Source organism: Olea europaea, chromosome 20 (assembly GCF_002742605.1).
Source record: "Olea europaea var. sylvestris chromosome 20, O_europaea_v1, whole genome shotgun sequence".
NCBI classification, from domain to species: domain Eukaryota; kingdom Viridiplantae; phylum Streptophyta; class Magnoliopsida; order Lamiales; family Oleaceae; genus Olea; species Olea europaea.
In genome coordinates, this window is record NC_036256.1 from 3,081,262 (window position 1) to 3,108,931 (window position 27,670).

General features: G+C 36.4%; 3 protein-coding genes across 8 annotated transcripts; 1 reads left to right on the forward strand and 2 right to left on the reverse strand.

The window, feature by feature from the left end:
- Positions 1-1,599: 1,599 nt before the first annotated feature.
- Positions 1,600-15,303, reverse strand: LOC111369418 (protein PTST homolog 3, chloroplastic). Of its 6 annotated transcripts, XR_002698127.1 has the most exons (14): positions 15,082-15,303; positions 14,812-14,931; positions 13,527-13,669; positions 13,212-13,427; positions 12,356-12,551; positions 6,295-6,358; positions 6,142-6,192; positions 5,932-5,985; positions 5,632-5,751; positions 5,213-5,337; positions 4,375-4,426; positions 4,132-4,282; positions 2,941-3,018; positions 2,705-2,839 (listed from the first exon to the last, which is right to left on the reverse strand). XR_002698127.1 is itself a non-coding variant. In XM_022990932.1 (13 exons), exons 1-12 carry the CDS (start codon positions 15,225-15,227, stop codon positions 2,741-2,743), a joined length of 1,347 nt encoding a protein of 448 aa, XP_022846700.1. In that variant the 5' UTR covers positions 15,228-15,303; the 3' UTR covers positions 1,600-1,916; positions 2,695-2,740. The 6 variants fall into 6 exon arrangements, 4 of the variants coding, with proteins under 4 accessions (XP_022846700.1, XP_022846697.1, XP_022846701.1 ...); XM_022990932.1 differs by lacking the exons at positions 2,941-3,018; positions 4,132-4,282 and adding an exon at positions 1,600-1,916 and having other exon boundaries at positions 2,695-2,839; positions 13,212-13,388; XM_022990929.1 differs by lacking the exons at positions 2,941-3,018; positions 4,132-4,282 and adding an exon at positions 1,600-1,916 and having other exon boundaries at positions 2,695-2,839; positions 15,082-15,302.
- Positions 15,304-19,941: 4,638 nt separating this feature from the next.
- Positions 19,942-21,412, forward strand: LOC111368964 (transcription factor MYB36-like). Its single transcript, XM_022990457.1, has 3 exons — positions 19,942-20,077; positions 20,434-20,563; positions 20,692-21,412. Exons 1-3 carry the CDS (start codon positions 19,942-19,944, stop codon positions 21,248-21,250), a joined length of 825 nt encoding a protein of 274 aa, XP_022846225.1. The 3' UTR covers positions 21,251-21,412.
- An 81-nt stretch (positions 21,413-21,493) lies between these two features.
- On the reverse strand, positions 21,494-25,218 carry LOC111369419. The gene is made up of 5 exons (XM_022990934.1): positions 24,881-25,218; positions 24,435-24,535; positions 23,655-23,771; positions 23,464-23,565; positions 21,494-21,799 (listed from the first exon to the last, which is right to left on the reverse strand). Exons 1-5 carry the CDS (start codon positions 25,107-25,109, stop codon positions 21,629-21,631), a joined length of 720 nt encoding a protein of 239 aa, XP_022846702.1. The 5' UTR covers positions 25,110-25,218; the 3' UTR covers positions 21,494-21,628.
- Between the last annotated feature and the right edge of the window lie 2,452 nt (positions 25,219-27,670).

Consider the following 27,670-nt stretch of genomic DNA (forward strand, 5'->3'; position numbering starts at 1 on the left):
CGATCTTAAATTATACTCCACTGACTTGATGAAATACGGTACCAATATGCTGTGACATTGTGTAAATAGAAAAGGAGTGAGAGAAATAATTCAATTGAATACAAAATTAGGGTGTAAACAACTAATGAGTTATTTATCTCTAATGACCCAAAATTGATTAATAAACTGTGTTCAATTAATGGGCTATCTCGAATGAATATAAAATTAGGACTTCCAATAATTATTATATATAAAAATAAATATTAAATTTGGTTCTAGTTTTTGAACTATAACTGAACCAAAACCAAAACCAAATGATTCTCGATTTGAATAACCAAAACCATTAATTTTTTTGATAGAACCGATCCGAACCGCTTGGTTTGGTTTGGTTCTAATTTGGTTTGACCTGATCAGGACATTTTGTCCACCCCTAGATCATATCCCAAATTTTGGAAGTCGTGCGATTTCCAAGTTACCACACTATCATCCTACCTCACCGCGCAAAACTTTTTAATTTTCACCCGTTATAATGCCAAATTCGAAACTTTTCTAACAAATTTATTTAGCCCGCAAAAATTAATTTTTCTTATCGAAAAGTTATCATAGTAATATTGTTACGATTTCATTTTACGCTTGCCGTGAAAATTAGATTTTTATATTTTCGTCAATACATTTGTGTTGGCCCCTTTCATCTTAATACCGTCAACATGTCGCTCTCAAGTACTGGACGATCATAGTAGATTTAATGGTTGAATGATCTACACCCACGATCACAAAAAATCTTACAAACACCCCAAACTATACGGTCAAGTGGTTCATCCTGTGATTTAGAGTGCGCTCTCAACTAAGAGTCCGATCAACCCTGAGCCCGTCCTATTTTTGATTATTTTTTTACAAAACGTCATTTACATTTTACGAAAGATCGTATCAACGTCTAAACTACTTCTAGAACTCGAGTTAAAGAGTGTGTGACAAATTGTAGTGGTAAAAATTATTCCACCAGCCCAAGCAGCCCAAGTCATGAAATGAGGCCTAAAACATGCCCACTTAATTAACATGCCATCTTTGGCCCAACTCATAAATGCTACCGACCCGAGTCACGATCCAAGACCTGCGGATCAGCTCAAAACTTTCGATATTCTATCTTCAAACAGTCAAGATATATCATGCTATGATTTGACCAAGTCTAACATGAGTTATCTATAAACATGCATTATATTTCAACCGAATAGATTTGATCAAATTCAACTCTAACCAACCACAAATCTTGAGGAATCCCAACTAATCCCGTCCAGGCGATTATCTCACCCATATAAATTTCATTGTCATTCAGACATCTAGGTATACTCCATCTCCTCTAAACTACTATTTCTTACATTCTCTATAGCACTCATGAATCTCGACAAACTTTATGAACTTGCTCGTTGGAAAGTCTTCCTTCGACCAACACTACACTGTTGTCCACTTTAGATCTTTAACGATCCTTCTTTCTTGTTCTACTTTTTTTGAGTTTCACATGGTTGCTGGTGGCCCAATCGATCAGATTTCTTCTATAGTTATAATTAAAACATGTGAGGATCTTAAGTGTGAAGTTCCCGCTACAAAGGGATCAGCAATACATGTACCAAATAGCAGAAATGTTAGTTGAACCGACCAAAATTTTCCATTACAGAGCAGTCAGAACCATAATGATACAACCATCTAATCCTAGAAATATATGATTTTAATTATGGGTAATGCAACGGCAAAAAAGTAAATTAAATATTTTAGATCATAAAGCGCCAACCTTTCATCATCAACATTGCAAGATGGCTGTCTGAAGTACATATCTGCTCGACCAGATTGCATCTGCTCTTACATGGGACTTCAAGAACTTAATCATTTTCTTCGCAGCACAAGATTGCAAGTCGTTTGTCATTACAAGTCCATTTGGTCACCTAAAGAAAAAAGGCAAAAAAGAGAAGAAAAGAATGCTTAGCAATCAATATATTAGAAGCAATATAACATGAATAGGGAAAACTGCACCATAGGTTCCAAACCTATAGCTCCATCAACAAGTTGGTCATCAATATTTCACTATAGTTGCAAAATCAGGCCCCAAAGTCACGTGGCCCTCATGAAACATGTCTCACTTCAAATTTCATAGCACCGACCAAGTTGGAAAGAAAAATCTAGTTTCATGAAATTTGACACGTGAGCACGTGACGATTTAATTGAAATTTGGATATTTTCATCATTGAGAACTAACTGTGCAACTACAGTGTTGAAAACCAACTTGATGCTAGAATGGTTGGTAACCAATGGTGCAATTTCCCACATAAATATTAAAAATATTTGCATCTATTCGCTGAGAAACTTTTATGCAGATACATTATGGATTCTGAATAAGAGGTTGCATATGTACTATACATAAATTATGCAAAGGTCGGAAGAGTATATGTAAACAAAAAGTATGTTCATAATATAAAATCAATCAACGAACTGAGGAAGTGTATTCTAAGGTTTGAGTACAAGATGGTTAAATTGAGAAGTCAAAAAATACTTATTTGGCAGTAAGGTAACAATTACTTTTAAAAGTAACTTTTTTACTTAAAGTAAGAAAAAAATGACTTTGAAAACAAGAAGTTACTTAAAAGTAACCTTTGCTTCGCTTTAAGCTTAGTCAAACATGTTCTTATACTTTAATCTATTTGTAAGAAGTAAATTGCCAAGTACCTTTATTGGTATACACAAGACAGATATGGTTCGCGCAGAAGTCCAATCATCTATCAACTCGAAGTATGTTGTTATGGACGGTGCCCCTGTTAATAGACTCCTTCTCAGGATCAATTCTCCAATGACCATCAATGATGAACTTTATCTGCAAATAAACAAGGGATCTATATAAGACGAAACCAACAAAATGTTTCTTACTGCTTATATCAGAGAACTCAATGACAGGATTTGATATGAAAGTTTTACGATTTTGAAAAGCCAGTTTTAATATCCTTCTGTCGTCCCTCAATAACTACAGCATTTGATATTTCAACTTTGTTATACCTACAGACATGAAGTTTAGTTATAAATTTGTAGGAAATCATAGCTAGGTCCTCAACCTATTTGAAATATAACATGTAAACCAATCCTTTTTTTGGCAGGAGTCATCCTCAACGTTTCACTTTCATAGAAAGTTGGTCTCTACTGGACTGTTTCAGTTCGTTTTTCGTTAAAGAGAACCACACATGATTCAAATTTCGAAAGGTAAAATGGATAAACTCTTAATTCTAATGGAATTAAATGTAAGAGAAAATAAGAAGATAACAAAATAGAAAAAGAAAAGGAAAAATGAGGTGGGAAAATGAAAGGAATAAAAACTACACCCAGCTGCTTCCCTAAACCAACACCACCGATTATTGCTCGCGTCATTCCAGACCCTAGAAGAATACATGTTGTATATCTATGTAGATTGCTAAATTATTTGTGCTGAAGTTTGTACTCATTGGTTAGCTCAAAGCTACGCCAACTTCTAGCTTTCGCATTTTCATGTGATTTTCTTGTTTAGCTCTGCCATCAGCCTTTCAGAGAGAGGGTCGGGTTTCCCTGCATTTAATCTCATACTATTCAAGTGTTTCTTGTGTATATTGTTAAAGAAATTTTTTAAACTTAATTCTTTTTCCTCATTGTATTGGAGAATTTTGTTTGTTTTCACAAAGTTCCATGGGTCATGGTGGTGCCAGAGCATCAGAGGTTGACAGTGACTATCAGGGGGAGGAGTTGGGCTCGGATGAGGAGGGGCGCCTTGGAGAGGAGCCAGGAGGGTTGGGAATGGGATTCAGGTGGGGCAACTAGAAGAGGGTTTGGGGGGCAGAAGTTGGGATGTAGGGTGTGGTTGGCATTTCATTTTTCTCTTCCTTTTTTCCATTTCCCTTTTCCCTCTTGCCCTTTTCTTTCAATTTTATTCATGTTTTATTAAAATTAAGTGTCTAATCATTTTATCCTTCAAAAAGTGAGTCATGCAAATATCACATGATGTTTAATCATCAAAATAAATGGAAACCGTCAAATGGGGACCAATTTGCTACAAAATGAAAGGTGGTGGATTAATCTTGCCAAAAATAAAGGTTCAGGACTTGCAAGTTGCTACTGTACAAATAGGTTGGGGAATCCTCATACAAATATGACAATTTTTCATTCTTTTTGTTCACATAGACCATTCATCTCTGTCGGCCTCTTCAGAACCAAACTTCCCAGTAAAAGGTCAAAGTTGAGTTGGCTTCAAGATCCGTGCCAAACTCCGAGGAGAAGAAAGGCAACATTTCTTATCCTACTGGAAGTAGATATATTCAGGCAACCTATTCTCTAAAAATAACCAGGAAAAAGAAATTATCACAAGCAATCAGTTTGTAGCCTTCGCACCTCATATACCCCAGGATAAAGCCACAACACTGTTCTCCAAATCTGGGATTTCCTGACAAAGTGATTTAGTAAAGTCAACTGGTAATTTTCATACCATATCCAAAAATGTTGTCACTATGACAAAACTAATATTCAAGATTAATGTTATTTGTACATCATTCTGTATATGATAGTGTACAGATAGATGGGGAAGATGAGCAAAACATTCTCTGGAAGGTTCGAATATAAAAATTACACAATGAAGGAAACCACGTTTGAAAGCAACATATCCAAAAGATGCAATCTTCTCAATATTAAAATAAAAATAAATAAGGCAAGATCTAAGCACATATGCTTATTGTCACTAGATCTTTCACAATGACCTCAATGAACCAATGATATATGGGTGTTATCGTTTAAAAATAAATACCCAACAAATAAACTAATTTAGCTCTTAACATGGCATGTGAATAACAGAGGAAAAATTCTTACGGATTTTTAAAGTGCACTATATAGCTTGGGCAACATTTACTATATTCATAAATAACAACATCAACTAGCCTTATAGTTACATAAAGGTCAATAGCCAACTTGAAAAGTGGCATGTTCTTTCATGTTAATAAGAGAATACATATTGGCCAAAAATTTTAGTCAGAAATTTCAAGCTAAGATGTTACCAAGTATGTGAAAAAAATGAATCTCTTTGGACATGGAAAGGAAAAAGAACATAAAAGCATCATACAATTAACAACCTAAAATAGCATATAAATTAAGTGATTAGTTTCTATCAATCATCAAAAACAAAAAGCTAACAAAGTGGCTAGCGGTTAAATTATAAAAAGAAGAAAAAGTCAAAAACCTTGATACGATGGGGTTTATGATACTTGATGGTGGATGTAGATCCATTTTAATCCAATGATTCCAACCATTGAAGCTACCAGCTAGCTCCACGGTTTCCCCATCACCTGAATACTCAATTTCAACCTGTCAAGAAAGAAAGTTATTTCCGAAAGGCAATCCTTCAGCATTTTTATTTTACATCAAGGAAATAATAAAGAATGCCTAATTTATCACTAACAAAATGGTTAATCGGGTCTTGCTCTAATCACCAAGCTGTAACAAGTTGTGAAAGTTTTTTTAGAGCATATCCAGGACCAAGTAATGCAACAAGCTAACAGCATTTAAGCCAAATTTCATGTATAGACCAACCAGTCATGGGGTCAAGAGCCTTCACATAAACTCAACAAAAAGTCAAAAGTAGAAGAGAAAACAAAGTACCTCCTTCAATCCAGCGAGGCTTTCTTCAGCGGCATATAATTCTGCATCTTTTTCTGAAATAAGTTTATGTGCGTTGCTTATCTCCACTTCTGCTTTAGTTTGCAAAGCAGACAAAGCAAGCTGGAATGCAAAAACAAAACGGAGATTGCTTAGGTACTTTCACAACTAGAAAATTCCTATAAACTTCTGCAACTGAACATGCCTATATGTTGCTAAAGATATTGAAAGAAAGCCATTTTCTTTTATCAACTTTATAGGCAAAGAGCAACATCCAATTCGTAGTCAGATGAAATAAAGTACCTTTTCCTTCTCAACCTGCTGCTTCAACCGAGTCAATTCCAACTCCTTCTGATGCTAAGTACAGCGAAAATAACGCACTTAAGTTATTATTTTGAAAAAAAATTGGGAAAAAACTTGTTATTTCTTTGGAAAAATTTGAGAAACAACATCGGTACAAGCAAGGTTGGCTTACATAGTACTATATAACATGTAATCAGACAGAGAGCATACCAGCATGAACTTCAAGCGCTTAACTTCAGCTTGATTATCGACTTTTTGGGTCTATCAAAAAAGGATGAAAAGTTATTAAAATAATCATTAATGACATGGAAATTTTTACAACAAATGTATAACTCAAACCGAATAACTGTGATATATAGTGACCTCAAGATCTTCATTCTTGTTACTATCAACATTTTTCACTTCGTGAGTTGACATATAGCCATTTCTACAAACATAATAAAAACGAGAGTCAAATAAGAATGGAAGTTTCAAATAAATAAGCAAAGTGGGATTAAAACATCCTAATAATACCAAGTTGGAAAGCACAAAAAAAGCAAAGATAAAATGGAACTAAAAAAATAAATAAATAAATAAATTCAAATCTTAATCCAATTGCCATATCCAGATTACTTTGATATTATTCCATTTCCGTGTTGTCTCGGCGTGAACGAGTTTGAAACCTGAGAAATGGAGCTCCCCTCACAATCCAAAATAACCCAGCCACCACACCCCCACACTACCGGCGCCGGCGACCAACGGTCCAGTAGGCACCACACAACCGGCCTCACGCCACAAATCAACCCCTCCAACCACCCAGTTCACACACAGGCGCAGTCTACTGTGGAAACCCTAGCGCCGCCCAGCCGTTTTCCACCAGATCCGGCCAGATTTCGAGCAGACGCGCCTCACCGGCGGCCTCAGCAGGGACCGGCGACCCCTGCCGGTTTCCTGCCTCCCACACGCGCAGCTCCGACCTCGCGTCTGCTGGCGCGTGTGGTCCACGTGCCGCCGCCGGGCAGCTTGCTGCCCCGAGATCAATCGGCTTGTCCGTTCCTCCATTTGATGAATTCCTAATACATAGGGAAAAAATTGACGGATGTGCGTAGTTTGGTATTCAATCATCGTTTCAGAGTGGAGGCGAAGGACTTCGCAGTATCTATTAACGATTCTGGCACTGTTAAGTTGACAGAATGGGGTTCGAAGTCATCGGATTCAATCTTTATAGGAAGGTATGGTGCTATTTGGATGGTGAATATGGTAGACAGATTGAGGAAGAGAAGAAGTTGAGGAATGTGTTTTTAAGTTCAATGAGTCTTCAAGAGCTTTCTTGGCACAACGGTGTGTGAACCATCGAGGCAGATATTTAATGATAGCACAATATGCGGAGAGGCATCGGAAAGGAGTTGTCATGATACCAGAAGGTGTAAATGGAGAGGGATGGGCGTCGGTCTTGCAAGTATTTCAAATAGTTGTTGACTCATTTGTTGCTAGGGATAAGGCCAAACGACAAACGATGATTGAACGAAACAGACAAATGATGACTTATGCAGAAATTACAGCAAACTCACAGACCTCGGAGAATGCCAACCAACGGATGCTTCAGCAAAAGGAAAGAAGAAATAAAGTCGGTGATAACGAAGGTCACGAAATTTGTTTGAGTAGGGCTGAAATAATGACCCATGCGCAGGAGTTGAAAGGAGCAATAGATGAATTACTTAGATTGGTTGGAAGCGGGCCTGAAATGGAGCCCATGAAATTGGTACGCTGTCACAAGTGTGGGGTTGAGTTGGATGAGGATCAAACCGATGAAATACACGTACCGGGATTGACTCATGAGGAACTACCACCAATTACAGAACATGCAAAGCAGGGAGGAGATGAACATTGTGATTCTCAGGTGAGGATGGAAGCGGGATACCATGAAAACGATGACGGGGTTGACTTTGTGGGGGTCAATCGAACTGAAGTAGACACAGGGATTGCAGTTGAACAAGAAGAGGAACCGCTGTCTAAGGAAGGGAAGTTCAGTATGATGAACTTGGAGAAATTGTCAATGGACACAGTGAAAGAAAACAACGATACACAGACGACATCAAGGATTACGAACATTTATAATAGGAGGACAAAAGATAACGATATGGGGACCGAAAAAGCTTTGGTGTTATGGGTATGTGGTGCCAAGAAAGGAGAAAGTGACAGTGACATTATACCAGTGGTAGTAGAGAAAGAACGGTCCTTTGATCATCTCGAGGGCTATCAGGGTGAGGATACTTCAGGAGCTGATGTGTTAGAAGTTGGTCACCCACCTTCAAACTGGGTGCTACAAAAAATTCAGGAATTTAGTAAGTTGGTTGGCGTGTCATGTGATGGGTATGAAAGTAGATTGTTACAATTATTCGAGGAACTGGAGGCTAATAGGGGACAAGACATCAGTACACATGGAAGTAAATTAAGAAAAAAGAGTGATCGTGAACTTAAGAGGCTCGAATGGTCAGTAAACTATGCTGGTAAGGGTGGCGAATCCAAGAAAGAAACAATGGGGAGGGGTTATGGAGTGTTATAATGATGCCAAAACTCATTACTGGAACGTAAGGGGTCTCAATGAGGTTAGTAAAAGGCTTGGTGTTCGTCATTTGCTAAGGGGATGGGGGGCAAGTCTTGTTTGCCTACAAGAAACTAAGATGGAGTTTATCTCGAGGGCGGTGATTCGTAGTTTATGGGGGGGAGATCATGTTGGATATCAATTTTTGGGGTCATCAAGGGTTTCAAGAGGCGTGTTGGTGATGTGGGACACTAGAGTGCTTGAGATGAAGGAGGTGAGTATAGGGGTGTTCTCTATATCGATTTCTTTCAAAAATTGTGAGGATGGATTTCGGTGGATGTTCACAGGAGTTTATGGGCCTAATTCTGATGACAGTAGAGTGGGTTTGTGGGATGAACTGGCTGGAATGAGGGCTTGGTGGAATCTCCCTACATGTATTAGGGGTGATTTCAATGTGATTCGATTTCCTTCGGAGAAGTCGAGTGGTGGGAGACTAACTAGGACAATAGAGGAGTTCTCAGATTTTATTAGGGAGAATTTGTTGGTGGATTTACCTATGATTGGAGGAGATTTTACCTGGTCATCCAATCGGGATCGACCCGTTCTGTCTCGTATTGATAGGTTCTTGATTTGTGGGGAGTGGGAGTCTAAATATTCAGATGTCACTCAGAGAAGATTGGGGAGGGTATACTCGGATCATTTTCCTATTATGTTATCGGGGAATAGAAGGGGTGGTGGAAGAAGACCTTTCAGGTTTGAGAAGGTTTTAGAGAGCGAGTACAGACGTGGTGGACTTCCTATGAAGTCAGTGGGTCTCCCTATTTTGTATTGGATCAGAAGCTAAAGGCGTTGAAAGGGGACTTAAAGAAATGGAATGAGGAAGTTGTAGGCAATGTTAACTACAGTAAAAATCAGTGTCTGTCAGAGATAGAGGAATTGGATAGGCGGGAGGAGAGTCAGGGGTTGACTGGGAGGAGAATGAGAGACATAGAGGATTAAAGGAAGAGATGGAGAGGTTGGCGGAGATGGAGGAGATTAATTGGCGACAGAAATCTAGAGTTACTTGGTTGAAAGAAGGGGATAAATGCACTAAATTCTTCCACAGGGTCGCCAATTCTAATAGGAGGAACAACTCCATCACAGTTTTGGAGGTGGACGGGGTTACTTATGAGGAACCACAGGAAATTGGAAGCCAACTGATTAATTTTTATCAAAACCTCTATCGGGAGCAATTTGAATGGAGGCCAAAATTGGAGGGATTGCACTTTTCTACAATCAATGAGGATGATGCCCGATGGATGGAGAGACCATTTGGGGAGGATGAAATTAAGGAGGTCGTTTTCAGCATGAACGATGATAAGGCCCCGGGATCGACGGTTTCTCGTTCTCATTCTACAAAACGTGTTGGGATGTGGTTCGACTGGATATTGTGAATACTTTATCTTATTTGTTTGAACGTGGCAGATTCCAGAGAAGTTCTAATGCCACATTTATTGTGCTCATCCCTAAGAAATCGGGAGCGACTGATATTAAGGACTTTCGCCCCATTAGTCTTGTCAGCGGGGTGTATAAGATTATTTCGAAAGTCCTGGCAAACAGATTAAAGGAGGTATTGGAAAAAGTAGTGTCCAAGTTTCAGAATGCATTTGTAAAAGGGCGTCAGATTTTGGACTCTGTGCTTATAGCGAATGAATGCATAGATTCAAGAATGCGCCTAAGGGCCCCAAGGATGCTTTGTAAGCTAGATATTCAGAAGGCTTACGACCATGTGAATTGGGGTTTCTTGTTATATATGCTCAGGTGCTGTGGCTTTGGGGATAAATGGTGTAAATGGATTCAATTCTGTATTTTTACTGTTTCATTCTCAGTTTTGGTCAACGGAACACCAAAGGGTTATTTCCGGAGCAGTAGAGGCTTGAGACAAGGGGATCCATTGTCCCCATTGTTATTTGTCATTGTGATGGAGGCTCTCAGTAGGATGATTGAAAGAGCAGTGAGAGCGGGTTTGATAAGGAGTTTTATGGTTGATCAATTGCAGGTGTCTCATTTGTTATTTGCAGATGACACATTGATTTTATGTGATGCAGATGTAGAACAATTTAGGAACTTGCGCCGTCTGCTCTTATGTTTTGAAGCGGTGTCTGGTTTGAAAATTAATTTGGGAAAGTCTGAGGCTATTCCAATTGGGGACGTCAATAATGTCGAGGAGTTGGCTGATATATTGGGTTGTAAGGTTGCGCAGTTGCCGATGTCATATCTAGGACTCCCGCTAGGGGCACGATTTAAAAGTACCCATATCTGAAATGGTATTGTGGAAATGATAGAGAGAAGGTTAGCAGGGTGGAAGCGTATGTACCTTTCTAAGGGAGGTAGACTTACTCTCATTAAATCCACTCTCTCCAATCTCCCTACTTGCTTTTTGCCATTGTTCCCCATTCCGATTGCAGTGGCAAAGAGATTAGAGAGGCTTCAAAGAGAATTTCTGTGGGCAGGGTTGGGAGAAGAGACTCCATTTGGTCAATTGGGGAGTTGTTTGTTTGCCGATGAGAATGGGAGATCTTGGGGTGAGGAGCCTCGTGATGTTCAATAAAGCCTTATTAGGCAAGTGGTTGTGGCCATTTGGAGAGGAGAGGGACAGTTTCTGGAGAGAAATAATTAGGGTGAAGTATAGTGTGACCGATGGGGGATGTGTACATTTGAGGATCGTGGTTCTTATGGGGTGAGCTTGTGGAGGTATATCCGACGGGGATGGAGTGCATTTTTGGACAAACTGAAGTTTGTGGTTGGAAAAGGTAATGAGATTAAATTTTGGGATGATTGTTGGTGCGGAGATCAACCGCTGAAGGAGAGATTCCCTTCTCTGTATCGTATTGCCTCAGTGTCCACTGCCATAGTGAGTGATCTCTTAGACATTCATAATGGGAGTTATAGCTAGAATATAACTTTTGGGAGGGATCTTCAGGATTGGGAATTGGAAGATTATTCGCTGTTTATGACCATTTTACATGAGGTCCAAATTCGGGTTGGAGAGAGGGATTGCATCAGGTGGAGGACAGCACATGATGGCATTTTTTCGGTTCGCTCATACTTTGGTTCCCTCTGGGATGTGTGAATAATTCATTCCCATGGAAGTTGGTATGGCAGTGTAAATTGTCTCCTCGGGTGGCATTCCTATTATGGACAGTTGTGAGGGGACAGGTCTCAACGGTGGATAATCTTCGTCGTAAAGGCTTTTATGCAACCGAGTGGTGTTATATGTGCAACAAGGATGGGGAGACGATCGATCATTTGTTCATTCATTGTGATGGTGTACGTTGGATTTGGAACAGTATAATCAGTTCACAATCTATGGATTGAGTGATGCCTCGTCGTATAGAGGACGTGATACGGGCATGGCGTCGAAAATTTCGGGACAAGGATAGCAAACTAGCATGGCACCTTATCCCGGGCTGCATTGTTTGGTGCGTGTGGAGAGAAAGGAACAATCGTTGCTTCGAAGACCAAACAAAGACAAGAGAGCAGATAAGAGAAACATTTTACTTTACCTTGTATTCTTGGTTTAATGCTGTGACTAGAAATCCTGTAGATGGGTTGCCTAATTTCATGTTTTTCCTTAATAGTTTAAAGTGATTGTACACCCCCCATGTATTCTCTTTTAAGTAATAAAATTATTTGATTACCTATCAAAAAAAAAATTCCATTTCCGTGTTGTATACAAGTAATCATGAGAGGTTAAAAGCCTAAACCCTCTAGTTCTGGAACCTTCAGCAGTATATGAACAAACAGCGTGCCAGCATATGTCAACCCTCTTGTTGGCCATCACTCAAGTTGTAGTAATGCTGGCAAAACTGTCCAACAAAATATACACCTAGGGATTTTTTGCAAGGAATTGAAACAAACCTGGAAGTGCTATTTTCTAATACAGGACGTTCAACCTTCTGGTTCTGGAGTGACAAATTGGCGTTTCCATTTAGCAATTGGGCACCACCAGAACTAGAAATCATGGAAGCCAATTCTGGTTTTGGAGTGCCCTCTGATCCAATAGCCCCCTCTACATCTTCTGCAACTATTTCTTTCGTAATCCCAAAGCCACTATCTGAGCTTCAAGCAAAAAGCTCAATTAATAGTATAGAAGCTTCAGAAAACAATTCCAACCCATGATGCACAGCAATCAACTAAGGTGTTGTTTTTCAAAGAGATCTCAGCCGAAAGGGAATCAAAGCTACAGCAATACATCTAAAAGATGGCGACATGATGAAACTTGGAAAAGAAAGAACAAAAACCTAATATGTATTCTAAAATAGATTTACTCGAAAGGATATTGTACGATAATTGATCAGAGATTCAGTCATGCTGAAGAATTAATTGATCTAGAAAACTATTCATGGTCCTCTAATGCACAAGATAAGTTATCAACACAGAGACTTACTAAATGAACTCCAAAGTACCTTCCAACACTCATAAACTCCGCTGATATTCTCCCTAACAAATGCAATTAAGACTCTAATTTCCCTATAATTAATATTTTTTAAGTTAAGTGTTTTATGCCTTTTCTTGTTTTGAAAATGGCAGGCAGAGAAACCTATTTGATAATAATCCAATTAAGACCTATTTCTCTTTTCCTATCTCCCTCAAATAAACTGTTTTCTTATGTACATAGGGCAATACAACTTGACTTAGTGCCAGATGTTATAATGTAAACCTTTAGTGCCTAATGAACAAAACCAGATATGAATTTTTTTTGTCTGCAACTCACCTTCAATAATATCCAACTCCCCATTCTGAATAAACTGAGCCACCTTTTCCTGCAATGATAAATTAGTTGAACAACTTGAGGAGTTTAAATTTCGATCATTAGAGTTGACTTGTCCATCTGTTTCTATGTAATTCATAGAATCTTCCTGGATAGCTTCACTTGATAAGGAAGTATCGTCTGCCAAAATTTCCACCTTCTCATTCTGATCAGTTGAAACTAAACAACAATAGAGTTTCAACTCAAAAGATTAAATTGCACAATCTTTATGAAGTGAGAAATAATATAATAATGAAGATGTATTGGCCAGAGATTTACCTTCACAACTACCAAGTGCCACTAATTTTCCAGTCAAATCTTCCTCTGCATTAGAACCATTGACATTTGTCTCTGTTGATGCCTCAAGAAGACGTCTAACATATTTATATCCTCTACGTCTAACAATGTTTGCAAGGTCTTGCCTGCAAATACTCGGAATTATGAATTAAACACGCACAAAACACATACTTACTGTCCTTGATTACTTCATTGTCTTGTTGTATATTGAGAGGAGATGAAAATGACAGATGTGATTTAATTCAGAGGTTTCTAAGAGGTGGTGTCAACACTAATTAGGTCTCGCGAAGTTTAACGAAAAGATTCTCGGTTAGATAGTCATTAAAAGGATTAAAAAGATCTAAGTTTTCCTCCACTTTCTTCTAGTTTCATCCTTGTATCTTCTTTTTTGCTATATCTTAACTTGGTCTTGAAAAATAATGTATTAATGGAAGCAACGTCCTCAATTTTACAATTATTTTTCCTCAGATATACTTCAAACTCTGCAGCAGCCATATGCTGAAATTATAAATCTGCAAATTCTGAAATGAAATTGTGAAACTTCTTTATGAACATTTCTCTCAAAGAAAATTTCAGATTTAGTAGATATTCAGACAGCTTTTAGTGGTCAAATCATCTGTCTATACAGAAAAATAATCCTGAAACAGGGAAAGCAATAGATTTTCACCTGACTACTAGCATCCTAATATCTGATTTCAGCTGAAATCTTATATTCCTATACTCTATTTCGAAAAGGTTTTAAAAAGTACTTACGCTAGTTTCATAAGTGTATAAGATTTCAAGATGAAGCACAACCACATAGGTAATTAGAAAAAAGGTTTCAAAAACAAAAACAAAACAAAACAAAAGCTGCTTTAAATAGTTTCACAGTATTGTACTAAATTACTGATCTCAAAATAAGTCACTCCCCTTGTCTTTTTCATTGTTTAATTTGTATAACATATTGTTGCTAAGCATTTCAGATAATATGTTCTGTTATTAGTGACATGAACCACTATATCCACCCCCCCCCCCCAAAAAATGACACAGTGCCATATCATGGTAGCGTTAGTCACAAGTACAGATCCCTAAAATGTAACATTGCACAGAACAGTGAAAGCAAATATAAACACTAGAGAATGATTAACATACAGATTAATCAAGAATTTTGAGTAGTCCGTGTTTTCATTAGCAGCAAGCAACATTCCAAATCACTGACGCCTCTCTCGGCCATAATTATGGACAAACTAAAGTTAAAATTGCAGAGAGAAAACCATAAAAATCCAACCTTCCATGCTGTGAGAGCTCCTTCATGGAGGGCACATGAGACTGGGGAAGTCCAAGCTTGGATAAAAATTCTCTGATATCATTGCAAAGATCTTCATCGCTCTTCCCTTTCCTATTAGTTCTGCATCAGCCACACACACAAAAAAGTAAACATCGAACGAAATAAAAATTTCAACAAATATAACCACCCCAGGCCCCAATAAGTGTATACAGCTAAATATACGGACAGTTAAAAGAAACCCAAAATAGGAATAACTGAGTAAATGAAAACCTGGGTTTCTTTACTGAACAGGCAAAAACAGTTAAATTGCGGGGCCTCTGGTGGTGACGAATGTGGAGATTGAGAGGCGAAGAGCATAAGAATTTATTGTAAGAGAGAGAGTGAAAAATGTTGAAGTGATAAAGGTGGGTGGCCATAAAATTGCAGAGTGAGCTGATCAGATGCGTTTTCCAACATTGAGAGGTTTGATTTATACACTCTGACTCTGTAAGCAATTGAGGGGTTATTTTTTACTTTGGTGCAACTAAAATGATTGGTAACCATAGATTTCTTAAAATTCAAGACTTTCAAATTAGCTCCTCATTAATAACAATTAAAATAAATTTTGAATGAGGAAGAAAAAAAATTAAATTTATATGTAAAATATTTTATTACGAGAATGTATGATTAAAAAAATATATATAAACTAATTAAGAGTTATGCCATTTTATCAAAATTGTGTCACATTAATACTTGGCAGTATTTCATTGGTAATTGAAAAATATTTTTGAACCAACTAACAATGAAATGCTATTAAGTATTAATCTGACACATTTATGATAAAATCAATTTGATAACATAACATAACTCACTAGTTAAACATCAATTTTTATCAATACCAACAATTTTATTTACCTTCTTCGTAAATTTCTTTAGAACCCCCAATTGCTAATGATCAATATAAAACTTTATTAACCATACACCTGTTTTTTTTTTTTTTTAATGACCGTAGGTGTTCGGATCAATTTTTGCGCACCTCGACAAATTTAACGGAACCCTGAAATTTACAGTCAGATACTCATCTTAGTGGATCTAAAAAAAAAAACCATACAATTGTTAAAAATTCATATGATCATTGAATTTTTTGTAGTTTTTTACATTCATTCAAGTTTAAACGTTTTTCAAATGATAATTGACAAATTGACAAATTCGTTGATGTGACAAAAGTAAGGGCTAACGTGGTATACTATGGCCATTAACTAATGACAAATCGACCAAAAACTATTTTCATCTATTAAAAATTCTTTTACATAATTGATTAAAGGGGAAGAAAACAAGGATAGAAAACCACCTAACTCCTCCCATCCTCCTCTGACAAGGATGCCCATTTGTTTTTTGAAGTAGACGACAATGGAGATAGAGGGACAAAATCGAGGTAATAAATCCTAATCTCCATATAATTATAATATGTTGTTGGGGCTGCATATAATAAACACTATTATCCAATTAATGTTCTATTAAAAAAATAATGAGATTAATTATGCTGTATTGAACAAAAGATTATTTATAAAGAATTCTTAACATTACTTTGACATATTTGTTAATAAATGTTATCTGTGTATGCCCTTGTGTTTTAATGGTTGGAAAAAATGAATTGAAGGGCTGACTTCGACATAAATTTTGAGTGGAATCATTTGTTTATTTTGGAAGATCAAGATTCATTTGTATTTTCCTTTTTGAGAATATCGAGTTCAAATATTTACTTGCAAAAAATGATGTTCGGATAAATGGGAAATTGCAGTTCAAAGTGATGCATTGGAAGACATTTTGTATTGGGAGGGAAACTATTTTAAAGTTATTTCGAATAGGAAAATAGATAAAGGTAATGACCACTTTACATATGATTGCACTTTGGAATAGTGTAATTATGTGTAGTATAGAGACTCTCTCCACGTGTGTGCGTAGGAGTGCAAATCACGAATCAAAATAACTTTCAACGTGTGTGCGGGTGCGACATTCGCAAATGAATGTCGAACCAAATTGAGCAAAAATTGGCCCTTAAGAGAGTCCACATTTTGCCTTTATTTTATTATTTTTCCAAATGAAAACCTTCCAAATTTTCTTGACTCCTTAAACTCGTGTGATTATGTTTGTGTTAATCGAGAGATTGGTGTGTTAACTCCTGGCCTGTTAATTCTCCATTGCAACCTATTTATTCGGTCACTTCCTCCTTTACAAAAACACGAAAATCTTCCTTCTCTGCATAAAAGTTTGTCTTCTATCTGCATACATAATTTTATTTTCTGTCAATGTCTTGGTGATAGTGTTCGGATACCAAGTCAACTTGCCAGAGTAGTGTTTATAGTGCTCAGGTTTTACTGATTTTTCGTTGTATCTTGGAAAACGGACGCTCCAATTAAACTTCAAACACCTATGGTGAGGGGATGAATCTATTTTTATGCAACTGTGTTTACACAGGCTTCGATTTGAAAGTTCACTCGCTCTTTTATTATTTCCTACAATTTTAATTACTTGTTCTGTTCTTATTACAGTTAAAATTATTTTAATCTGCAATATTTTGGTTGACATTAATTTTAGAATTTAATAATTTTTATAATTTGAGAATTTACTAATTATTGTTTTCCTTGTTATAATTTCAGAAGAAGCTGACATAGACCATGACCCAAAGTTCGGGAGAACAAATTGGAGATCAACTGTGATAATTTCTCAGTTGTATGGACAATTCGTATTATGAGCATGTTTGGTAGGGATTAAAAGTAAATTAAAATCAATTTTTTGATCATTATTTTACTATTACAGTCGTCATTTTTGAATTCTTCTCTCACAGGTAGGACATACTTTATCTCTAACGGTCAAAAAAATCAATTAACAAAATCCATACCAAACAACCACTATGTGACTTTTATGATTAACAAATAGAAAGGACTTACGAATGTTGTTTCAAATTTATTTCTGAGGCGGAATACAGTTTTTGCGTTGGCATATGTACCAGAATTTTTTGCGAAATGATTTCAAGGGGAAATATCTGAAAGATTGTCTGTGGGATTCATCAAAGGCCATCCACTTAGCATCTTTTATATATTGGATGGACATGAAAGTATTCACAAACCTATATATAAATGGTTGATGAAAAAATCACCTAGGAATTCAATTTTTAGATATGCTGAAGTATGATATGCTTCTTAGCAATCTATGTGAGGTTTTTTTTACAAGTTTGTTTTGGAAGAAAATGGGAGAAATCAATACTTACTATGTTGGTAGACATTTAGATGAAGCCGATGAATAGAATTCAAGTATAGATGGACAAATTAAGCCCCCGTTTGGCCCCATTCTTATCAAATTTTAATGGTTGGAATAGTTTTTTTTTTTTTTTTTAATAATGTGTGGTTGAAAAAGAATGAAAGGTTTTTGATTTGTGTGTAATATTAATTTATGGAAGATTGTGTGGTTGAAAATAAGAAAGAGAAAAAGAATGAGAATGGAGGCCAAACGGGGGCTAAGATGCTACAATGGATTAATATGTCCTAAATATAAAGGAAGTTGCCCATGAATGCATCTTGAGATTTAATGGGGTATATCAATGCTAGGTTGAGTGTTAATACGGAGAATTTGCGATGGATTTGGAAAAAAGAACGTGTACATGTAGAAGATGGGACTTATCGGAAATTCTGTATTTCATGCTATTGCTTGCACCTTGGATGAGGGTGATAACATTATATACAATGTTTCTTAGTGGTTTTCAATTGAAAACAGATGTTTCTATGTTTGTGAAGATGTATTTTGAATTCAGATATTTGTCTTGTGAACAAATGAAGTGCATTGACTGTTGTTGTTATCCTACAATATGTATTGGATAAAGATGGAGTTGTGCAAGTTACAAGCAATTATAAACTTTGTCAAACATGCACTAATATACGAAATACTACGTTAAATTTCCACAAAGGCAGAGAGGGGGCAAAGGATTTTCTGTTAGTAGTTAATACATAATTTTAGCCAGCCAATTGGATGGTAAAATGGACGACCTTGTGTCATGATAATTGTCTACGTACTAGAATATTAACAGTATCATTTAAAAGTTTAAGTTATTGGAGAAAGTTGTACATTCATTGAAAAATTGTCTTCTATAGTGGTGTCAATATGGACTACACTGGTTGTTCGGAACCAAGATGACCTTCTTTCGGTATACATTTTTTTTCCCTCTTTTAAAATCAATTTTTAGTTAAAAATACTTATTTTTACACAATCTCTCATGTGTCCCTCAATATTCATTTCTCCAATTGTGACAATTATATCGCATTGGTATTCAAAAAATAATAATAATAATAAAATAAAAAATAAACTTTAAAGATGGGAGGGTCCAACCAGCCCGACCCACCATTGGCAAGTCCATAGGCCGGTCTGACCCTCAAATCTGAAAAGGGTTCCAAGTCTAGCACGAACCATAATATTAAATGAGTCCTAACAAATCCATATCAGGCTTGAATCGGATCTAGCGAGTCAATCTCGTCCGGTCCATCCACATTGCTACCACACAATTCTATACGATCGCTTTCTTTTAGACCAAATTCATTTTTTATACGGTGCTGACAAACATAATTTTCATATAACCAAAATTTGAACAGTTAAAATAATACATTTAAAAGTTTAAGCTATTAAACAAAGAGTGTGAATTTATTAAATTTTGTCTACCGACCTCGAAAAGTAGCTTGAAACCTAAAACACAGGCATCTGCATGCATAACATGTCAAGATTCTACTGCCATAGAAACATTGTTTGACAAGTACAGGTTTGAACATCTAGAAACATGGAATGGCAACAAAAATGAAACCATGACCAGTGCTTGTTAGTTTTGAATTGGATGCCGTTAATTGGCTAAAGTCTTTTGGATTCTTTATGAGAAAAACAGGGCAGATTGAGAGTACTGTTTCTAATGCATATGGTGTAGATTTATTATAGAAACTAGAAAGCTCCCTTAGCTAATCACTGAATTGACAATTGAGATATTTCTGCATTTTGACTTGTGTATCACTCACAACAATATTGTACTGAACAAGTCTTTCTATAGAAAAGAAGACAAATTAATACCACACAAACATCAGATAGAACTCTGAAAGAAGTCGAGAGAGAGAGATGGGAAGAACTCCTTGCTGTGTCAAGGCAAATGTAAAGAAAGGGCATTGGACTCCTGAAGAAGACTGGAAGCTGAAGGAATACATGGAGAAGAATGGCACTGAAGGGAATTGGACAACTCTCCCACAAAAAGCTGGCATGGGAATTTTCCATTTTGAATTGTCTCCCTTGTTTTGCATGATCCTTTTTGTTTAATCTGTTGTTTTGCTTGAATTCTTCTATTCGTTTCTGTCCATTTTAGCTGAAAACAGAAACTTATATATGCATTTCTCTCTAAAAATTTGAACTTTTAGATTAGGACGTTCAATATAGCATCAGAATAGGCAAAAGACTTGTGTTCAAGTCTCACTGCTACCTATGTGAAAATTGTGTCCGCATCACCTTTTTTTATAGAAAATGAATCCAACCTGCAAGTGAATGTTTTCCCTCTCTCTTATAATGGTTTAAGCATTTAGATGAGATGAGATGATTCATTATTTTTGGCATGAGTAGGGCTCAGAAGATGTGGGAAAAGCTGCAGATTGAGATGGTTGAACTATCTCAGACCTAATATTAAGCACAGGGAATTCACAGATAATGAGGACAGAATAATTTGCAGCCTTTTTGCTAGTATTGGAAGCAGGTATTATCATCTACCAATATTCTCATTCTTTACCTTATTTTCCAAGCTCGTAATGGGACTCGACTCAATATATTACGGCACGAGCTGACGACAACGATTTTCGTTTCTATCCAAAACTCAAAATGCAGGTGGTCAATTATAGCAGGTCAGTTACCAGGCAGAACTGACAATGATATCAAGAACTATTGGAACACTAAGCTCAAGAAGAAATTCCTTCTGGAGCTGGTGCCAGCTATGCTGCAGAAAAACCATCCCCAAGCTATAACGTATTCACTTCATCACAATTCATCAGTAGAGTCTCCACATTCAGCCAGTACTGCCCTCCAACCTCAAGATGGCTATGTGGGTGTGGGTTCCATGCATAATAATCAGATTAATGATAGCCGTCTGATCATCTTTGGATCAGGTGAAGCTAGTTGTAGTTCATCTGATGGTAGTTGCACTACCAACCACATTATAAGCCATGGCCAAGAGGTAGTAGAGTATGATCATGGATTCTCCAGCCATTTCAGCAGTGGGATTGATGAAAATACCAAGTTGAAGCTTGCTAAAAATGGTGATTCACTCAATGGATATGTTTGTGAGAATCCAACTAATATATGTTTTTATGAAGATTCATTGGACTACAGTATTGAAGTGATGAAGCAGCTGGATTACACTAATAATTTCAGCAACAACTGGATTTGAAACTTTATTATTTATTATTTTCGTGCGTGATTCATTCCTAAAAAATCGAAAACAACTATATTCTTAACACATACGTAATGCAACCATGTAATTTTTGATATATTGTGATGCTTTGTTCATAACTATAGCATCTTGTCTCAACTACTGAGGTCCCATTTTATTTAAAATACATAAATATATTTAAGTCATTCAAGTTTGATAATTCTTCTCAAGCGTAATGATACATTTAAGATTCCAGATACAAAATAAAATGATACACGGAAGGATATTAACATCAAGTGTCACAGTTATATACTTTCCCAGAATTTGTACAAAGTAGCTGACAGATATTTATTTACAAATGCACAAACAAATGGTTAGAAAAGCTTAGTCATTTATTTACAGGAAGTCCCATTGCCAATAGACCTTGTCTACTATCCCTCCACCACTCCGAACAGCAAGGTGAAGAGTCTCAGAAGCTGGAGGAACTCCCCATAGCAATGGCACTGCAACTGTCATGGTTAGTTTTTCGTGCAACCCACCCTTAGTTGCTTTCTCTGCAGCCACAACCTGAATTTTGAACCAGCCCAGATGTAAAAAGTTAATTACAAGTACATATCTGACAAATGGACATCATTATAAAAACTGGTGCAATCTCAAACTCGAGTCTGTCAAACTTTCCACAGTTCTTGTCTGAACTGAGCTCCCAATAAATAAATTACCATACCACCGTGCAGGTTCAACAGTAGTAGTGGATCAATAAATAGCTAAAAAAGTATATGGCACATACTGCCTGAACAGTTACCCCCATCAGCACAGGTCATTATAGAAGAAATGTAGATAACAAAGACCAACAACCCTTGTAACATGGGAGTAAATTTAGCTTTTCCTTGGCATTTATCCATGTGCAACACCGTCTAGCTATAAGCACTCAGAAGATTACTATGATTATTAAATTGACCCCCAAACATAATAACAGTCTTCCAAACTGTTATTCTTGAAAGCAAACCATAACGAGAGGAAAATTGGCGACAGAGATCCCAATAGATGTTAAGATTTACCAAGTTTCGATACTTATTTTAGGAAAAGAAAATAGGATTTATTTTCAGGGAGGTTCTTGTAATTTATTTATTTCCTTTTCATATTTATTATGTTCAAAATTAGGAAATTTTCCGTTTTCAGTGTCTGGTAAATTTCCTTCTCCAAATTCTCTCTCTCGCATCCCTCTTGCTCCTCTCTTCTTCTCTTCTCTGTTTCTAGGTAGTGTAATACATCAAAGGATACCAGCTGCAGTATTAGAGTTGGATATTTTCAATTTTCTGAATACTAAAAGCTCATCCCCCATCCCCAATCAAAAAAAATAAAAAATAAAAAATAAAATAGGGAAGAAGAAGAAGAAGAAGAAGAAGAAGAAGAAAAACAATGCCGACTGGCACTTCAGCTGCTGAAATAGCAGCTAATTATAAGTTCAATATGGAAAAGAAAATGATAATGTGCACTTGACCCAAGTAATCCACCTAGTCTTAAATAAGCATCTCCCAATGAATAATTATGCTTACAAACACCAACACCACAACCATTAACCATCGAGTCAACCTCCCTAAGATAAAATACTGAAAGGAGAAACAAGTTCCATTCCCTGAAACTTGTAATCTAACAAAATTATTTCCTTGTATGTGAAATCGAACTATGACATCCCCTTACATGATGTATCCCAACAATCTAACTCCTGACCTATGGATTTATAAACTAAGCCTATGTTCGGCTCATATTATCAAATAGTTTATAAACACTCAAGCCACTTTTTATCCACACATGACTCACAAGTACTACCGACTTATCCACCACTCATTTCTATGTATTTATAAATTAAGCCTTTTATAAACACTTTCCAAACATGATTTAATAGTCGCTAGCCTTGCTTTATACCAATTAGCCCATGATTTATAAAAAGAAGAAGCCAAATGATTTATAAAAAGAAGCAGCCAAACTATAAATGTTTCTCTGAAGGAAAGAAATACGAGTAGTAGTTTATGAAAACTTTTGTCTAAAAATATAAAACAGAGGATTGGAAAGAAATATGAAATGTTTTTTCCATTGAGTGACAAGATGCTGAAGGCCTAAATACTCCTCTTAGTCAAAAAGACCTGAGCGAGTCTAACCAGTGTTCCAATCTGCCACAACAATACACATTCTATCCAAAGAAATTCTAAAAGATAGATACTAGAATATACCTCCCCACCATGCTCCAAAACAGTATCTTCCACAACATCACTGAGCATCTCAACAGAGCGACAAAACCCGAAGATACAAAGTCTTCTGCCCATATCAAGTCCCTGGCACAGACCAATTCCCTCAGATGTCATAAATGATTGAAACGCCAAAAATTAATCTTAAAAATGTATAATTTTTTTTTTTTTTTTACGTTTGTTGCTGCGATGTCAAAGAGTGCACCCAAACATAGACCTTGTCTTGGATCCATGTAATTACTTTCCTGAAACCGTTGAAATCTTTGTGACATTTTAACCTTCCCTTGCTTTTTCTGGAAAGTAAACTACATAAAGAGTTAGCTAAAATTGTTGATTCGTTAAGAGATGAGGGTTAGAAGAGTGCATATCGAAGTGTAAAGATAAAGTAAGAACCGACACATTTAAATTCCTTAAGCTAATATGCTATTATTGCTTTTTTGTGTTTCGGTGTTACCATATGCAAAAAGGAAGATAATCATAAATTGGCAGAGGCAAAAGATGGAGCACATTGTGTTTTGCAATGATGGTAATGTCATGCTTATATTTTATATCTTTTTTTGTTGAGAAGCAAATAAAATATGTCATAAATTATGCTTACAAAGTAATGCATCAGAAAGTACCACTAAAAGCTAGTAGGTTTGATTTAGAAGATCGTAAATGGTAATGCAGAAAAACATTTGACCATTGGCTAATTTCCAGTGATTGGAAACATCAAAGGTCATTTGTTTATAACCAAAAATATATGTGGTTTTGCATTTAAAATCTGATTAAATCGTAAAATTTTTAAAGTTTCTACTTACTTTGCACAACAAATTTCATTACACTATGATTATCTGCAAAAGTTGAATTTTCAGTAACCAGTTTTCATTATATATGATTTAACATTTAAGTAACCAAAATCCAATCCATTTTCATAATCCAAAATTATATGTTTGTGCATTGCAGAAAGAACATACATCAGAAGAAGAAATTCGACGTGGGACAAGGTTCCCTCCAATTTGAATCAAACCATCAGCAGTAAACAATGTGACCCTCTCCTCTGGGACCCAGTGTATAGCTGCAAATGGAAGAACCAACAACATATACAAATCCAAAATCATTGCATTGATAAAACTACCAAGAATGTAACATTTTTGAACTAGAAACCTCGAAGACTAACATAATCAACATTCATAAATAAGCTCTATACTGTCCTATTCGGCTTACATCCAAACCCCAGAAATTTCTCCTTGCAAATCATTAGAGAATGGAAATATCATACAAAATATTCAAATGCAAATTACATATAATCTCAATTCTGCCACCGAATTTCAATCCTCAAGACATAATTCAGCGAATTCAACGTAAACATAATCAACCATGCCCAATAAACAAAAGATTAGGGAAAAATTGAAAAACATACAAGAGTCTCCAGCATCGGAAGACTCCCAGGGATAGAACCCGAAAAAATCTCCATCACCAAGAAAATGATCCGAACCGGAGGCGTTGGCAATAAGCCGGAGGGAACGGTATTGAGGGCGATGGGCAGGAAATTTACGGTGAGGGAAAGAAGTGGAGGGACAGGAAATGGGTTCCTTGGGGAGGGGAATTGAGGAGAAGGTGGAAAAACATAAGGCAGATGCTTCAGGCATGGTTATGGAAAGAGAAGAATCTGAGAAAGAATGGAATCTTGATGAAACAGAGGAGAGGAAAATGGAACGGAAAAGGAAAAGGAAGAGAAAATAATTTGATGCCACATATTTTGGACAAAACGACAGTTTTCTACATAGGGCGGTCCAAAAAGGTTGGCTATTACTAAGCTTGGTAAACTTTGTGGGTAGATTTTTATTTTTTATTTTTCCCTTAAAAGTCTTCGGGGGAAGATGACTTGTTTGTTAAATTTGAAAGATTCAGGAGTATTAGTTTCGATTTGATTTTCATTCTTTAACCACAAAATAAAAAAATGATCATTATTCATCACATCAAACCACTATATTAGACTTTTTATTTCTTACGTGAATATTGCAATGACTATATTTTTCATTTTTATTCTTAGAAAAATGATAATCAAACGAAGCCTTATTGTAATTTTTATTTTATTTTGTTATTTTCTTTCTTTTTTCTGTATTTCTACATCAACAAGTACGAACTACTAAGAGTGAATCCAAATCGCACTTTTGACACTTTCGTCCAAAACAGGATGAGTAATTCCTTGTGTACAGAAAAATAATTGCCAGAAGTTTCACAGAACTCTCACATGGGAGTGAGCCTGATGTGAATATTTATTGCAAATAATAACCACCTACGCTACTGTTGCGTGTTGTCTGTAGTTGTTCTGTGAACAATTTTTAAGTACATCTACTGGTTCAAACAGGATTGTTTTGATGACATCATCATGACATTTTTTTTAAAAAAATAAAAAAATTAGACCACAATAGGACGTTGCACTGCTTGAAAAAAAAATGAATGGGCTTGCAACCTTTTACACGCTGTTTTCCATTCTCTATTATCCTCCGACAGAAAACTCATTTCTCTCCAATGTGTGTCGTGAATGTCTGATGCTAGAAGATGGAAAATATGGCATCGTTATAAGATTTTTGATGTGAGCTATTGCAAGGCTAGAATGCAGGAATGAATATTTGAAGAAACAACAGAGAATTTTGATTATAACTTCAATCTACTTTTCGTATCTTTAAAGGTTATACGATGACTGAATTTATAGGAGTCGAAACGAATCAATTCTAACTAACTCTAACCAAAAATAGAATATATATACATACAAAAAATGAATTTCAATATATACAACAACTTGCATAACAACTTTCTCTAACAGCACATTTCTTTTATTTTGCTGTTGGAAGCCTCCGTTTATTCTTCTTCTCTAGATCCATCTGGACTTCTAATGATCTGTTATGGGCTACTTGTCCATGGGGCTGTGTAATGATATGTTATGGGCTGACTTTTCAATCTGTTATAGGCCTACTTGTGCAACTCAGCTTCTCTTCCATTCTTCAACAACCCCCGCAAGATGGAGTGTAGATGTCTACAACTCCCATCTTGAGCATACACGAATAAAAGTTTTTCGAGCCTGAGCTCTTAGTGAAGATGTCTGCCCCTTGTGAACTACTAGTTACATGTTTTGTCAAAATGCCTCCTTCTTGAATTTTATCTCGAATTAAGTGACAATCAATCTCTATGTGTTTAGTTCTCTCATGGAATACAGGATTTGTGGCAATATGTATTGCTGACTTGTTATCACAATACAAAAGGGCAGCCTGGGAATGTGAAACATGTAGGTCTCTCAATAAATACCCGAACCAAGTCAACTCGCAACAAACATTAGTCATTGCTCTATACTCTGCTTCTGCAGAGGATCTGGACATTACGATTTGTTTCTTTGATTTCCAAGATACCAAAGAGCTTCCTAAAAATACACAGTAACCTGTCACCAACCTTCTTGTATCTGGACATGCATCCCAGTCTGAGTCACTATAGCCTTTGAGTTGAATCTCTCTATTTGTTGGGTAGAACAATCCTTGTCATGGAGCTCTTTTAACATACCTTAGCACTTTGTGGACTGCATGCAAGAGTGGCAACCGAGGATTGTCCATAAATTGACTTAGCATTTGAGCTGAGTATGCTAAGTCAGGTCTTGTTATCGCGAGATATAAAAGCCTGCCAATCAACCTCCTATAAACGTCGGGTTCTCGAAGGATCTCTCCATCTTCTTTAGATAATCTGATATTTTGGTCTAAAGGAATTATGGATGGAGTTGAACCAATAGTGCCTGAATGTGACAAAATATCTAGTGCATAATTTCGTTGGCATAAATAAATTCCTTTTGCTGACTTTGCCACCTCAATTCCAAGGAAGTACTTAAGCTCCCCAAGGTCTTTAATTTTGAACTTGTCATCAAGTAAGTATTTCAACTGATTGATTGTCTTCATACAATTTGCAGCAACTATTATGTCATCTACATACACTAAAACAACTGTGAAAGAAGCATGTATTGAGTTTGTAAATAAACTATAATCTGCCCTAGATTGAGAATATCTCTGTTGAATGATAAAGCTAGAGAGTTTTGAGTACCATTGGCGTGAAGCTTGCTTAAGTCCATAAAGACTTTTGTTAAGCTTACATACTTTCCTGTCATTCTCATTACGGTATCCAGGTGGTAATTTCATGTACACTTCCTCCTCCAAGTCTCTGTGTA

Excerpts from the sequence above, each read along its gene's own strand:
- LOC111369418 (XM_022990929.1), bottom strand. The coding sequence starts at position 15,227 with ATGGCCACCCACCTTTATCACTTCAACATTTTTCACTCTCTCTCTTAC. Across the intron at positions 6,359-12,355 it reads TTAGAAAATAGCACTTCCAG|AAATGGCTATATGTCAACTC; the intron begins GTTTGTTTCAAT and ends TTATGTTTGTAG. Across the intron at positions 2,840-4,374 it reads TTTATCCTGGGGTATATGAG|ATAAAGTTCATCATTGATGG; the intron begins GTGCGAAGGCTA and ends GTTTATTTGCAG.
- LOC111368964 (XM_022990457.1), top strand. The coding sequence starts at position 19,942 with ATGGGAAGAACTCCTTGCTGTGTCAAGGCAAATGTAAAGAAAGGGCAT. Across the intron at positions 20,078-20,433 it reads AACTCTCCCACAAAAAGCTG|GGCTCAGAAGATGTGGGAAA; the intron begins GCATGGGAATTT and ends TGGCATGAGTAG. Across the intron at positions 20,564-20,691 it reads TTTGCTAGTATTGGAAGCAG|GTGGTCAATTATAGCAGGTC; the intron begins GTATTATCATCT and ends CTCAAAATGCAG.
- LOC111369419 (XM_022990934.1), bottom strand. The coding sequence starts at position 25,109 with ATGCCTGAAGCATCTGCCTTATGTTTTTCCACCTTCTCCTCAATTCCC. Across the intron at positions 24,536-24,880 it reads TTCCGATGCTGGAGACTCTT|CTATACACTGGGTCCCAGAG; the intron begins GTATGTTTTTCA and ends TTCCATTTGCAG. Across the intron at positions 23,772-24,434 it reads GTCGAATTTCTTCTTCTGAT|AAAAAGCAAGGGAAGGTTAA; the intron begins GTATGTTCTTTC and ends TTTACTTTCCAG.